Below are 14,964 nucleotides of genomic sequence, written 5' to 3' on the forward strand. Positions count from 1 at the left end.
AACTTGATTTTCATATATGAAAAGTTACTATTCAAATCGTCCATTAAGTGAAACGTTCATAACATTACTAAAAAATTAAACCTTTTATTCACTGAAAAATCCAGAAACAACTTATCGAATCTTCATTATTGATCTAGTTAACTGTATGCATCTCATGAAACTAGAAAATTTTAAAATACAAAAATTGGGATTATTAAACACTTGAAACCCTAACTTTGATAATAGTCAACATTTGTTTTCTATTCTTAATGTTGGCCTTCCTTCTTGAATCAAAGCTGCTCGAGCTAACATTATGTTGTTGTTCCCTAAAGAAGAATCAAAGACAGTGCAATCTATCCAGTCTTTGAGCAAATCTTCATGTCCCCATGTATCCGGGATCCAAACCCGACCTGCCATCTCGACTCGGTGCCTCTTTAGCCTCTCTCTTCCACTCTCCTCCACCGCGGCCACCGGAGGTGTGGTCATGTCTCTTTTTCCAACCGCTGGTGACAAACAAGAAACTGAAGTATGTTTCTTTGTTAAATTAGGGTTCTTCATGGTGCATCTTTCATTTCCAATGGTCTTGTGACTCTTGTTTGAAACAATAATATTTTGTTGATGATGGGCTTTCTTGAACTCTTGTGATGAAGATGATGGTGATGGAATAACATGGTTGTGGGTGGTTTCAAGATTAGGGTTTTTATGGATATCCATTGAAACAATGGGTTCTTGATCTTGTTGTTGATGATGGTTTCTCATGGAAAGATTAAATGTAGCTAGATTGATCTTTTGCAAGAATTTGTGTGAAGATGTGGAGAAGAGTTGAAGAGATTGGAGATATATGTGTGGGTGTGGTGGGTGGGTGGTGTGTGGTAATGCATGTTGACACAAGAGTGTGTGTATTCTATGGTTTTTGTAAATTGAACGTGTCTTGTTTAATATGGGACTCCTAGCATGTGTGGTTTGATAAATATGTTGACCTCAAGATCTTTTGGGTGCCCTTAGCGTTTTTCTTGCCTTATGAGTATTAGTTACACGTTTAGACCTAGAATAAAAAGAGTTTAATGTTTTTTTAGTTTTTAAACTTTATAACTAAGATATTTATATCATTACAATTTTTTTAAAAAAATAGTATGTTTATAAGGTTGGCTGATAATAATAATCTCATCTTATAAGATTGTTGTCATCGGTCTCACCTTTCACATTATTCGTTTTCATTGAACCCTAGTTAAATAATAATAATAATAATAATAACTTTGTTAAGTTTTTTCTGAATTTTAAACTGATGTTTTTAAGATTGTGATCGGGATGAGGATACGAATCGATTGATGTAAAACTTACTTCGAAACGGTACTCCAATTGACGAGAATGGTGTTCAATTCAGGTGTTTAAACTTCCAGATGACAAAAAACAAGTTGTTGGGAGCAGTTTTCCGAGATAAATTATAAATCAATCAATTTTTATTCTCCTTCCGATCAAAATTCCTAAAACATCAGTTAGAAATTCGGAAAAAACATTAACGGAGTTAAGTTTTTTTTTCTTTAGCAGGGGTCTAATTAAAACAAATAGTGTGAAGATGGGACCGGTAAGTCGTCATAGCAATTTTCTGTGATGAGATTATTGTCGACCAATCTCAATCTCAGGATATTAAAATTAATAATTCCAGTTTCCCTAATTTTTGTGATGAGAAGGTAATAATCTAATATCCCTAATTACGTATTCAAATGATTTTTTTTCAAGTGATGATGCGGCTTAGCTGACATAATATAAGTGGTATTCAAATGGCCTTTTGTGACGTGATAACAAAATATTAATAAATATTTAACTCATTATTGTTATTATGGCCAAATTTTGAAGTTAACAAAAAGTAAAAATAAATAAAAATACTAGTATTTTTTTATTTCTTTTATGGTACAAATCTGTTAACCTTTTTCTTTTAAACACAAGTGTGTTAAGTTACTGATACGCAAAACTCATACATCATATAATTTTCCGTTTATAAAAAAAAGTTAGAGTTACTTAGCCTATCCAATAGGTCATGAACAGTAATGTCATGACCTCCTGTTCTATAAATGTTTTTTTTTTAACGACTTCATTTTGCCTTTCAGAAAAACACTAATGACACAACTTATTATCCGTTTACCTTGTGTATCAATAAATATAAGACATTAAAGAACAAAATAATTAAGTTCAATAATATATAAATTAATGCATAGTGGCCCAATCCTAAGGAGGCTCAATAGCTTGGAATCAGTTCAATAATATATAAATTAATGCATAGTGGCCCAAGATCAAAATGTATTGGCCCAAGTCATTTTTTCAATTGGGCCTCATGCCTTCCTCGGTGAAACTTACATTTTTTTCATTTCTCTAAATGTGTAGGTAGAAATTTTAGTATTATGTTTTGTTTATGTATTAGAAAGAAATGATCTGTAGGCTGAAAAAGTTAACCAAATGATATAGTTTTTTTTCCTTTTGAACGGTTATTTGAATCAGTGGCGAGTCAAGGACCCACCCGATTATCTTCATAAAAAAAATCCACCATAGGTGACCAAATGATAGTGGTAATTTCTATTATTAAATATATTAACTTTTTATTTAATTATTTTGAATTAGACCCACCAATTAAACCTATATATCTTATTACTCCACTGAAAGATGTTGCCAATAGTATTTAATATTTTTTTTGTAAATATCTTAAAATGTTAAACGTTAATAGTTAAAAGTTTATTAAATAAAATAAATGTTGACTTTTAACTTGTATGTAATTCTCTTAAGTAATGAATTTTAGTAATCTTGATTTTCATCCACTGACGAATAAAATTATATACCGGTAATTTAACAAATACCACTAAGTGTTAGTTTTGTTATAAATGAAAATCTAGACGCCTGTTAACTTTTAATCGATTGCGAGTATAACTATGAGTGAAATGAGGTCAAATTCTCAATTGCAATTAAATGATACAGACGTCACGTTAGGACTTTGGGACATGGGGTGTATCTGTTGGACATATGTACCCAATTACCCAACTGATGACATTTGACAACACGGCTAATCTATCTACGATTAGTAGAGACTGTGTTTTATCTTCTCCTTCCATCATACTAGATCACCATATCTATCTAGACGCTCATTCATGTATCGACTGCTACCACTCGATTGTCTTCAGGTTTTCCTATGTTTAATTTAGTCTTACTAAGTGTGGACTTACCAGAGACTAGCTTGGTTTGTTCCTTTCACATTGTTTTCTTGAGTTCACTTTCTTCTTACCTATTCACGTGACCATATCAACTATTCAATCTTTGTTATCTTTTGTAGGACCGTATTTTATCGTCCTATCAACATCAACATGTTATTTAGATTAATTATATAAATTGTTATCTATGAAATAACACAGTAATGATCATACCAAAATAAATTAGGGTTTGTGTTTAAAATAAATAACAAAATGAAAAGGGAGGGGGGGGGGGGGGGGGGGGATAAAAGTATCATATAATTAAGGGAGCATTTAACATAACATAACATGAAATCAAAGATAGCCACTGATCATTACATCATCATATAATTAATAGATCAGCTTATAATAATTTAATATAAGCTATAACTCCAAAATCCACTTCATTACATCATATTAATAGATCAATTCTTTATCATCATCATCATCATTGTACTCAGTATCAAGGCCAGGCCAACAGTTGTGTTGGGCCAAGCCAGAGCTTGAGGCCCCCGAGAAAATAAGGCCCCCGTTTAAAATTAATTATTTTTATATAGAGAGAAAAGTTTACTAATAATATGTAATTGATAAAAGAGCCAATATTGCAAGCTAGCCTAGTGGTTTCCCACATGTTTTTAACTTCTAAAATTAAAGTTTTTCCAATTCCCACTCAAATTCAACTCCCACTCACTTAGTATTTTTTACCCACCCAATTGATTCTCCATATCATTTCTTATTTATTTTGTTTTTATTTTTTCTTAGCTCTCTACCTTGAATTTGTATTATATATATATCATGACATCACGTTTTTTTCAAATTGAAAATCCATAGTATTATAGTTTCATATATGAAACACGATAACCTCACGATAAATTTTAAAAATTATAAATTCTACAATTTAGTTTCTTTAACTTTTGGTAAGGGCCTCAAAATTTTCTTTTGCTTTAGGCCACCAAATTTGTTAGGCCGCCACTGCTCAGTATATCCCACCAATAGCAAATCTATAGTAGGGTCTGAGGAGGGTAAAATGTAGACAGCCTTACCTTTACCTTGTAGGAATAGAGAGGCTACTTCCGGTGAGACCCCCCCCCCCCCCGCTCGATAGTAGTTTGCATAAAGCCTTGGACGTAAGGCACATAACACTCAACCATCGGCACACCGGCCGATTGGTGCACGTACCCTTGTCTTTCGGCTATCAACGCCACCGCATGATGCCTGATTAACCTTCCGCCACTTTTAACGTTATTTTCATAAGATTAGTAAAATAACGTCAAAATTAGTGCAATTTCACTTTTGCCCACCCAAGGATTCACACATATATACATTATATGCGCGCACCGCAAGCAGGACACATTAATAGATCAGTTGATCATAACATTAATATAAGCTACAACACCAAATTAACACCACATGATGGCACCATGAAATCATATTAATTAATAGATAGGTCATGGGCATTTTTGTCGTTTTGAGGTCGGGAGAGTCCACCTCCCCTGACGTCTCCAACACCACCGGTCCACCGCCCCCGTTGGTGGTGCTGGTGGCGATGTTTCTGACGACACCAAAGTTCTCCCTCGCTTTGGTGAGTACATTAGTGACACCAATGTAAACGTCTTCGAGCACTTGAGCTTTGATCGTGTAGTTTAGCTATCATACGATGCTCAAAATTAAGAGAATATTTGTGCAATTCTATTATATAAGTTTTGTGATTTTGTTTTGGTGTGGTGTTCTTTCTTTTGGTCAAGCAGGAATTGGGCTTATAGCTGTTGCTGGGCTGGAAGCTGGTTGGGCTTGGACTTGAAGATATATGTTTTGGTTGGGCTTTGATTTGAAGCTCGCTTGTCACGTGCCATTTACTTTTCGTTTTGTTTGCATATTCAACTATTCAAGCATCCTATCTCATATACAAAATTTGCTTACTTGATTATCCTTGTGTAATTTTTGACCCACAAACTATTGAAGATGATTTAATTTGTGTTCATCCGACGTAATTACCACCAATAAGTTATTTTATATGTTATAATTGAGAAGAAAAGGATAAAATTTACAATGTAATTGCAATATATAATAATAATAATACATATTCGTAATGAATTCAAGATAAATATTGATACCAAAGACTTGTATTCTTACACTTCACTGTCAAAATCTAGGAAGACTTTCAAAGAATGAAAGGATCTTTGGCATTTTTTGAATTATCACGCGGTATTGCAATTTATTATTTTCATTTTTATAATGATGATGCTGGTTTTGGATACTTTTTTAGAGCGGGGAAATTTTTTTGTGTTTAGGCCATCGTATTCTCTAATTTGAAGAGACTTGTTGCTTCACTATGGTAATATTTAAACGTATTCTAAACCACCCAATTTCAGAACCTTTCATTTGAGTTGAAATAATTAATGGTTTAAACTGGTACAAGGTTCCTTTTCATTACTCGTACTCACAAGCATGCATTAAACAGGTCAACATAAAACACAACCTGCGCATGGCCAGATTTAAATAGGTTCGACACAAGATGAGTATATATATACATGGGTCACTGTTAGGGTTGAAGAAGTTCAACCCACAAACCTGGCGCAATTGACACACTTGCCTGAACTTATTTTTAAAGCTAAATCTAAATATGTTACTCATATAACCTAAATTTTTGTAGACTAAAGTCACCATACAAAGGCACTCATAAATAAGAGTTCCACACTTTTAAACACAAACAAGCCATGACTTTTGGTCCGGATTAAAAGAGTTGCGCGAAAGGACGAAGTGTGTAATTCTACTGATAGGGAGTAGGGATGAATTCGGGATGGTACTAGTACCGACGGGTACCGATCCCGATCCCGATATTCGAGAATATTTGGTACCGGTACTGTACCGATACCGATACCGAAAACTCAAAATTTGGTACCGATTCGGTACCAGCGGAAAACGCTCATCCCTAATAGAGAGTTCAAACCTTTTTTAAGCATAAGTAAACTTTTTAGGCAGTTTGATTTGAATGATCATTTTGCCCTTAGGGATGAAATGTGTAATTCTCTTTGATCTTTCATTTTCTTTCTTTTTGTTTTTTTTTAAATACTTTACTTTTCTTTGTTTGTGTTTTTTTTTTCACCCTTTTTATTTTATAAATTTATCTTAATATTTTAAAGGGCAATGAGCTTGTAAATGGTAAGGAATAGACTTTGTATTTCTTGTAACCAAGGCTCATTTCTGCCTATAGCATTAAGTTTCAGCGACACCAGGGTGATGATGGGAGATTAGGCGATTAGGTGACGTTCACTAGTTGGATCCCTGAACTGAACGAGTTTTATCTCACCCCACTGTCATGTCTTCCCCCTGATCGAAAGACGAGTGTATCCCAATGTTGTGAATTTAACCAGTAGGCCATTTGAAGGATTTTTGGTCATTCAAAAAAATCTTAATATTTTTAAGTACATAAATAGTTTAGACATAAGCTTAAAAACGATTATTTGGTGTAATGGAAAAAGTGTTAGCATTTGAAAACAAAGGTTTATGATTCAAATCCTAAAGGGGTCAATTTTTGTGTCATGTTGAGACACTTAATTGAATGTTCACAGCTCCTATAACATAAAGCTAGTGGGTTGACATGTGATCTATATGTTATAGGAACCTTTCAGTGTTAACATAACACAAAATATTTTTCTACATATAAAAATCACAAACTAAAAATTATTTTTAAAATACGTCGTCTAGATATAATTTCAGGACCACACGTATACAATAACGCGTTATTAGATAATATTGTACTTTTACAACGGATTATTATGCATTAAAATATAATAACTTTAATGTATTTGAAGTTGAATTCATATTCGGTTCATTTTAAACAACTTAATCATTTTAAAATTAGTTTTTAAATATATAAATTTTATGTCAAATATAAATTAGATTGATTGATATGGAATTAATTAACAATTTTTCATAAAATTTACAAAAAAAGACTTAGATTAAAAAAATCAATAAACCTTCACAAACCCAAATGTACTAAATTTTGGTATACTAAGATGCAGTTTATTTTTTCAAAGGTAAAATATTTGCAGTCTACGGATCACATATGCAGACATCTGAAAAAGAAGTGGTGCACTAAATCTTTGCAAGAAGAAAAATGTTTTTCTTTTAAAAACGCATAAACTTTACTAAACAAAAGTAGATACAAAACAATAGCTTATCAATGTTATCATATACATCTAAAATTAGATGGTTACACCAATCACAATACATACATAATGGATATCGGATCTAGTATCTAAAATATAAAACCCTACATTTGAATGAACATGGAGAATGGTTACATTACCAATGGGTGGAGAAGATGCGACGACTGTGGCTTGGTGGAGGAGGTTTGACGATTGTGAGGTGGTGGAGAGAGGAGGTGCGATGGCTGTGGGGTGGGAGAGAGGGGAAGGCCGACAGCTATTGCAACATCTGCCGTTCAAAACAAAGTTCATAAATACATACATTTAAAGCCAGTTCTTCAATGAGTTTAAAATACCTAAATTGAGTTTGAGAACTTAAAAATGCTTAGGCTTTTTGTAGTAAAATTTCATTTTAAATATGATTAATTGTAAAAGAGGAACAACTTTTATTTAATTTCAAACTTTTTATATAAAAAACTAAACTTCACTTGAAAAGATTACAATCAAACGTGTCAAAAGCGTCAATGCATCATGATAATGATATGTTCCAAACTTAAGCTTTTTTTAAAATATATTTTCCTCCAATATTTCATATTTTGAAAACCAGATTATAAAAAAAAGTTACCAAAAAAGTCGTGTGATTTATGAAAGAGGGAAATAAAGTTATCGTGGTTTAGTTTCATTTTTTTTTCTATTTTTATTGATTATTTTAAAATTTAAAAATGATTTATTGCTCAAGAATGAATATCATTTTATGGTCATTTCAACCCGGTTTATGTATACTATTTATTGAAATACGCGTCGCCATTTTATTCTTAAGTCAAAATTTAAGTACGAAACATAAACAATTACTTTGAAACGTTATTTGGGTGAAATGCTTAGAGATACTTACGATAAAATTAGCGTTTCTCGATTTGTGCATGTCATTATTACTTAGGGTCATGCTAATTTTCTATGTATCGTTTCAATTTTATTGGATGTCCCCAAAAGGTTGATAAAATTATGGACAAATGTAAATATTTTATGAAAAACCTAATTAGCTTAAGATTATTTAAGTAAATTTATTTTACATAGTTTCTAAAAAGTTAGTTCAACTATCTTGTAATGATTAAGATTTATTTTTGAAGAAGCTCTAAAAACACTTTGTAAGACAAGAGAAGCTTTTTAATGAGGGTGCAAACTTTTTAAAATAAAGCGCTATACATGTTTTCATTTAATAAATTTTAAGGTTCAAGTCTTACATATGATAAAAGAAATTTGTTGTTAAATAATAATAATCATACTATATATTAAAGCAACACGAGTTTTTCACATGGCATCATTCTAGGGCTTTCACATAAAATGCTACACAGATGTCATGTGAGCAGTTTCCTATTTTATCATCTCTTCTTCCAAACATAATATGGAGCATGATCTCATTTAGTTATGTTATAACCCATGACCCGGTTTCACTTCAAATACAATTATCTTTATATGTAGATAACATTTTGTAAAATTTTAAAAAATAAATTATTATGTGATACAAGTCTCGAACCAAAGACCTCATGATTCAAACAAAAGATGTTTACCAACTCCACTTAAGTAGTTATTGTGTTGAATTTATTGACTTCTAAATAATATATTGCTAATTCACTTATAATTAATATATTACATATAATAATTTTTTTTATTATATTTTTCATCTAGTAATAATAGTATAAGTAGTTGTGACCATAGATATTATCATCTTAAGGCTGAGGGGTGTGGGGGGCTCTAACGGGGGCGCGAGTGGGGGCTCCAGCCAATAATATTGTGACGTGTGGCAGAGAGAGAAACTGGATAAGGTGAGTGTTGGAGCCCCCGCTGGAGCCCCTGGCCCTGGTGTGGAGGGGCTCCAGCGGATTTTTTTTTTAGTTTTTTATAAACGTATTAAAAAAACGTATTATTAAAAAAACTCATAAATTATTTAAAAAAACACACATTTTTTTTAAAATTCAAATTACAAAAAAAAAACATACTAAAAATTAAACAAACAATAATACTTAATAATAACACTAATCTAATACAAGATCATCGGGTCGCCTCGCCCACAAATGTTCAACCAACTCATGTCGAAGATCCCCGTGTATCTCACGGCTCTTGATATTTGCTATGTTATGAAGTTTTTGTTGATCACTGATTGTGGACGGCTGTGGCGGAATGTCACCTTGGTAGTTTTGGCAGATAGCTTTGCCCTCGTCTTCTAACGTCATGTTGTGTAGGATCAGACACGTGTAGACGACGTCCGTTATCCTCTCCCGAGTCCAATAACGTATCGGGTTCGCCAGAACATAATATTGTTTTTTTATAGTTCCAAAAGCTCTTTCAATATCTTTTCTAGCAGACTCTTGCTTCTTCGTAAAATACTTCCGTTTGTCGGCGATTAGATCTGTAAAAGCTTGAACTAACAAAGCCCATTCGTTGTAAATACCATCAACCAGATAGTACCCGTACTTGAAGAGTTCTCCATTTGCAACAAAAGATTGAGGTGGTTCAACCCCGTCGATAAGGTCGTTGATCAAATTTGACTGATCGATAACATTAAGGTCGTTATTTGACCCAGCAACACCAAAAAAAGCATGCCAAAACCAAAGATCCTGTGACACCGCCGCCTCAAGTATAAGGGTCGGCCCTTCATGATCACCACGGTGGAACTGACCTCGCCAGGCCGTTGGACACATAGCCCATCCAACATGCGTACAATCGATGCTACCTAGCATCCCAGGAAAACCATGTTTTTCTGCGTGCACCTCATATATGCGTTGGATGTCATACATTGTAGGTTTACGCAGATATCTCCGAGCGTAAGTCGATATGACTCCTACGTATAATATATATTACAAAATGTAATAAATATTTAATAAAAAGTAAAATTAATGTTTTTTACCTTGGCAGAAAAAATGAAGGGATTCACGTGCAACCATTTTCGACATCTGTAAATACTCATCCAAAGCGTCCGACGAGATGCCGTACGCTAATTGACGGATAGCAGCCGTGCATTTTTGAAGAGGGGTAAAACCGGGGAGACCCCTAGCATCCTCCCTTTGTTGAAAAAAGGGATACCGTGCCTCTAAATCACTTGCTATACGCATGAACAATTGTCTGCTCATTCGGAAACGAGTTCGAAAATCCGACTCCTCATATACCGGTTGAGGGCTAAAATAATGCCTAAACAAAGTATCGTTAGCACCCGATCGATCACGATCACGAGGTGGTGCTCTAACCCTCGGGAGTCGAGGTTGATGGGCTTGATTTTGCAAGAGATCGACCACGGTTGCGATCAAAACTCCCCCTACATGAAGAAGCAAATCATCCTCTTCGGAGGAGTCGGAATCAGACAAGTACGACGACATTATTTTTTAAAAAAAAATTGGGAAGATGGGTTGATTTTGGGTTTTATTTTGAAGTTGTGGTGATTGATATGGGTGAAATGGGGTATTTTATAGATGAAATGGGGTATTATATAGGAGTTTGGGATATTATATAAGGGTTTTAAGGTTTTTTTTAAAAAAAATCTCGAGCTCAACGGCTCTTTTGGGCGGGCCCACCAGCTTTTCCTCTCTCTTCTCCCGCGACCACACTCACGCCTGCCTGGATTTCCGCGCTCGCGCCCCGACTCGCGCCCCGGTGGTGTGGGGTTAGCGCCCCGAGGCGTGAGCGGAGGGGCTCTCGCGCCCAGGATTGCGCCCCACACCCCTCAGCCTAAGAAGGCTTTAAAGATATAGTTCTTGATTTAGAAAGTTAACATGTTAGATTAAAAATAAATTTGGAAATTAAGATAATGATTTTGCCGGCCTTTTGGAGGTATCCTTAGCCATGTGAAGTAACTCGTAGGCCCCTTCAACGTCATTGCTGTCGTCACTCATTAGGTAATCATATTTAGCTTACCATTTAAGCAAAATTTTGTTGTTTTAACTTTTTTAAGTATGTTATAAAGTTTTTCAAAGGGGGCTTCATACAACCTGTTCCGAAAAGATAACTAAAAACAGAGCCATTCCCAATAATCCATAAAAATTTATAGTTTCAGGGCAAGTAAAAAAATAAGCCCTAAAAATATAAACTCAATAACATGTATATAAAAAGTCATTGGTATGACACTAATTGTGATATCAATGAATAAAACGAAAGTACTGTACCAAAGAATACTTAAATAAATTGGAGCCTTTTCTAACATTTTTTATTTTGAATTAAAAGGTTCTTTATATAATAAATCTTGAAAAAAAGGGAAAACAAAACGTATGACCATAAAATGGGCATATCATGTGTCGTTCATTTTGCTTTGTATTTCTTTCTTGAACTTTGTATGTTTGGGTCTCTTGCTGCTCACTTGAAGCGTCGTTTATTTTCAATAATTTGGCAGCTCTAGAAAAAAATTAAACAAAGTAACATGTGGTTAAGTTAAAGATCAAACTCTTTACTGGGGTTGGGCTTGCAACCAGTTAGTAAAAGAATGCGCGAGAGAAGAAATTCGAACATGCACATGCTGCTTGAAAAATGAGCATGAAACCTGTTAAACTAACTTGTATTTGGTAGTTCACATATATTCGTTTTTAATATAATAAGTGTGCAAATTTTAATTCACAAATCACGCAATTTTTAATATCTTTGATAGTTTGATAGTTTTGGGTGGAGATTGAGTATGTGGATATGACTTCTTGGATTTAAGTCCACATATATTTTAATTCACAAATCACGCATTAAAGATGCTACAATTTAATTACGTGAGGATTGATGTTTCTTGTAAACTTTCGTAGTCAAAGGTCGATCTCACGGTAAGTATTGAACTAAGTCGTCAGTGAATTAATCATTTGTATACACACAACGACAGTTAATCAATGGAAGATGCATTGATTTGATTCTCTTCATTCTTTTGTAATATAATGATATCGGAGCGATGGATTCTCTCTTGTAATTTGGGGTGTTCATGAAAACCGAAATCCGAAAAAAAAAACAAAATCCAAATCGAAACCGAAAACCAAATAAACTGATCCGAATTCGTATTCGGATCGGATTCGGATATGGAATTTAAAAAAATTCAGATTGTTCGGATTATTCGGATATCCGTTTAATCCGAACATGTTTTTTTGTGGTATTTTCCTTGTATGTGTATTTAGACTATTATTTGAAGTGTGAATTTTGAATTTATGTTCAATACTTATTTATATTTTTCGGTTTTGTATGTTTATTGTGACTCTAAACAAGTTAACAAGTTTAGGGACCAAAAACTAGGAAAATTTTGTTATTTGCTTATTTTCGGATATTCGGATAATTTCGGATTATTTGGATTTTATCCGAATCATCTATAATTCTGATCAGATCAGATTGGACTTCGGATAGGGTTCTAAAATTGTCAAATCCGAATAAACCGAACCGAATAAACTAAATATTAGTTATCTGATTCGATGAACACCCCGTAAAGTGGGATTTAAAATAATGAATAACAATCCATGTGTGTACCCAGTTATGAAAATAATTTATATAATTCTGGCATCTTAAATTTGGTCGTTTTTGTTAAAAACTTAGTCTGTGGTTTGAAAAATGTGAGTCAAATATTTCTGTTGACGTCCGTCAATTTTCAATGTTAAATTATCTAAAAAATCTCATTAAATATTAGTAAACAAATATAATAAAACACTCCCTCTGATAGTCTGAATGTCACATTGTCCTCATACTTCCCTAGTCGTGAACAACTTCAACCACCATGGCTTGATGAGAACCATCTCAACCCTGTCGCACCCTAAGCAATTAATGCGGAAAAATATTGTATATCGGTAATTTTAATATCATACGGAATTTATATATATAACACTTTAACACTAACAATTCAGTATATTCTCATAATGTTAACAAATTAACTTTTTGTAATTTGCAACAATAACAACTGTAGCAAGTAGGAACTGATTAAGACTCGAAAACCAACATTAAAAAATAAAAAGTTGAAAATTAAGATTTAAAACACTGATATCGGGACTAACGGTGAAATATTGGCTAATATCACCGATATAATCGGTACCAATATTTTGGCCGATACTACATATGAGGACCAATAACCGAGATACCACATATATACCAACGAGATTGACTATATATGTCACACCATAAAATCAAACCCCCTCAAAACAAAAGTAGCATCCTATGCACTGTTCATCTCCGATCAAAGGGTAATTTGTTAAAAAGATAATGATGGCATGAGCGTTTTTACAATAAAGTCATACGTATCTTGAAGTGTAACGATTGAAATGACATTATCCGTTACGCATGTTTTGACTTTAAAATTATAATGACATGACAGAAAATGTCCTTTAAAGTGCGTTAATCATTTACTCATGGTGAATTACCATGAACTTTGTGTGTTTCTACTGTGACATTCGTCAATTTCGGGTCTTGTTTGTATTCGTTTTTGTATTTGTTTATTATGTAAACCGACCCGATTTGTAAACCGAAGCTTATGTTATAATCAAAATGATGGATTTATGTTACAATATTGTTTCACACTTGTTTGTTGGGTCTTGAAAACATCCTACCTTTATTTTTATTTATTTATTTATTTATTTATTTATTATTTTTTTGTTGTTTTGTGTTTTTGTCTTAATCCATTTTGCATGAAAACTCTTGTGTCTCACACCCATATTTGACCACCAACATTACCCTATATATACACTACATTTCCTCTTCATTTTCCCTTGCTTCAACTCCAAAAAAAAAACTCTCTCAAACATCAAAGATTCAAGGTTATCTTCTTAAGTGTTCTTGAAGGATTTTGGTCTTTCATCTTAATTAGTTTATGTAGCCTTATTAATACTTATTTATGGTTGTGCAAAATATATATAATATACACCCCTTGTTTACCTTTGGTAGTTACTTCTCCGATTCCGGTCGGTGAGGTTTCGGACCCCATAAGGCAAGGCTTCATGGAGGACTTCGTGTCCTTGATATATATACATCTATATAACTTGTTCATACATATTAATCTTGCTTATTTTAGTTTGTTGGTCATGTTTACAAGTTCCATGGTTATGGGTTTTTAAGAGTCCATGCTTCGGTTTAACCGTAAATAGCTCTAAACCGTAAACCGAACTTTGTTACTAGTTTTGTTTGTTTAAACATACTTAGTGTTAGATCTAAGTTTCTAAAATCATTTTTAAAAATTCTATGGTTATGGGTTTGTAGAATCTTACCTTGGTCTTAACCCGAAACACGATCCGAACCGAAAACCGAACTTTTGTTTAAAGACTTTATTGTTAACTTTTGGTATTTTTTATTTGTACATTATTATACAAGTTCTTTAGTGTTTGGACATGTGGAAACCATCTATGAACTTGTTGTGAGATGGAAACCGAACCAAACCGATTCTTGCTCGCTTAAGACATACAAGTGTGTTTTTTTAGCCATCAAGACTTGTATATTTCTTTAAAAATAGTTACAAATTGATTTTTAAATATTTTCTTAAGTACTTGGAAATGTTGGATCCAACTTGATCTCATAACAAAGTTTGGACCGACAAAACCGAACACTCGCTTAACATGCGTTGTTAGTTATAAAACAATGGAACTACATACTTGGTTAAGTCTTATTAAATTTTATTGAGTTATCTCATAACA

At 33.3% G+C, this 14,964-nt stretch overlaps 1 protein-coding gene and 1 non-coding gene across 2 annotated transcripts; both read right to left on the reverse strand.

Moving 5' to 3' along the window:
• Positions 1 to 201: 201 nt before the first annotated feature.
• Positions 202 to 914, reverse strand: LOC143553569 (uncharacterized). The gene has a single exon (XM_077043545.1). The coding sequence runs from the start codon at positions 736 to 738 to the stop codon at positions 226 to 228; it is 513 nt and encodes a 170-aa protein (XP_076899660.1). The 5' UTR covers positions 739 to 914; the 3' UTR covers positions 202 to 225.
• A 7,324-nt stretch (positions 915 to 8,238) lies between these two features.
• On the reverse strand, positions 8,239 to 8,338 carry LOC143553608 (U6 spliceosomal RNA). The gene has a single exon (XR_013138858.1). It is a non-coding gene; the product is annotated as a U6 spliceosomal RNA (small nuclear RNA).
• Positions 8,339 to 14,964: the final 6,626 nt, after the last annotated feature.

Source organism: Bidens hawaiensis, unplaced genomic scaffold (assembly GCF_021521415.1).
Source record: "Bidens hawaiensis isolate Kalapana, Puna unplaced genomic scaffold, B.hawaiensis_p1.1 tig00017340_1, whole genome shotgun sequence".
NCBI classification, from domain to species: Eukaryota; Viridiplantae; Streptophyta; class Magnoliopsida; order Asterales; family Asteraceae; genus Bidens; species Bidens hawaiensis.

What these genes read in the sequence shown, in the direction of transcription:
- LOC143553569 (XM_077043545.1), bottom strand. Translation starts at nt 738, where the DNA reads ATGAGAAACCATCATCAACAACAAGATCAAGAACCCATTGTTTCAATG.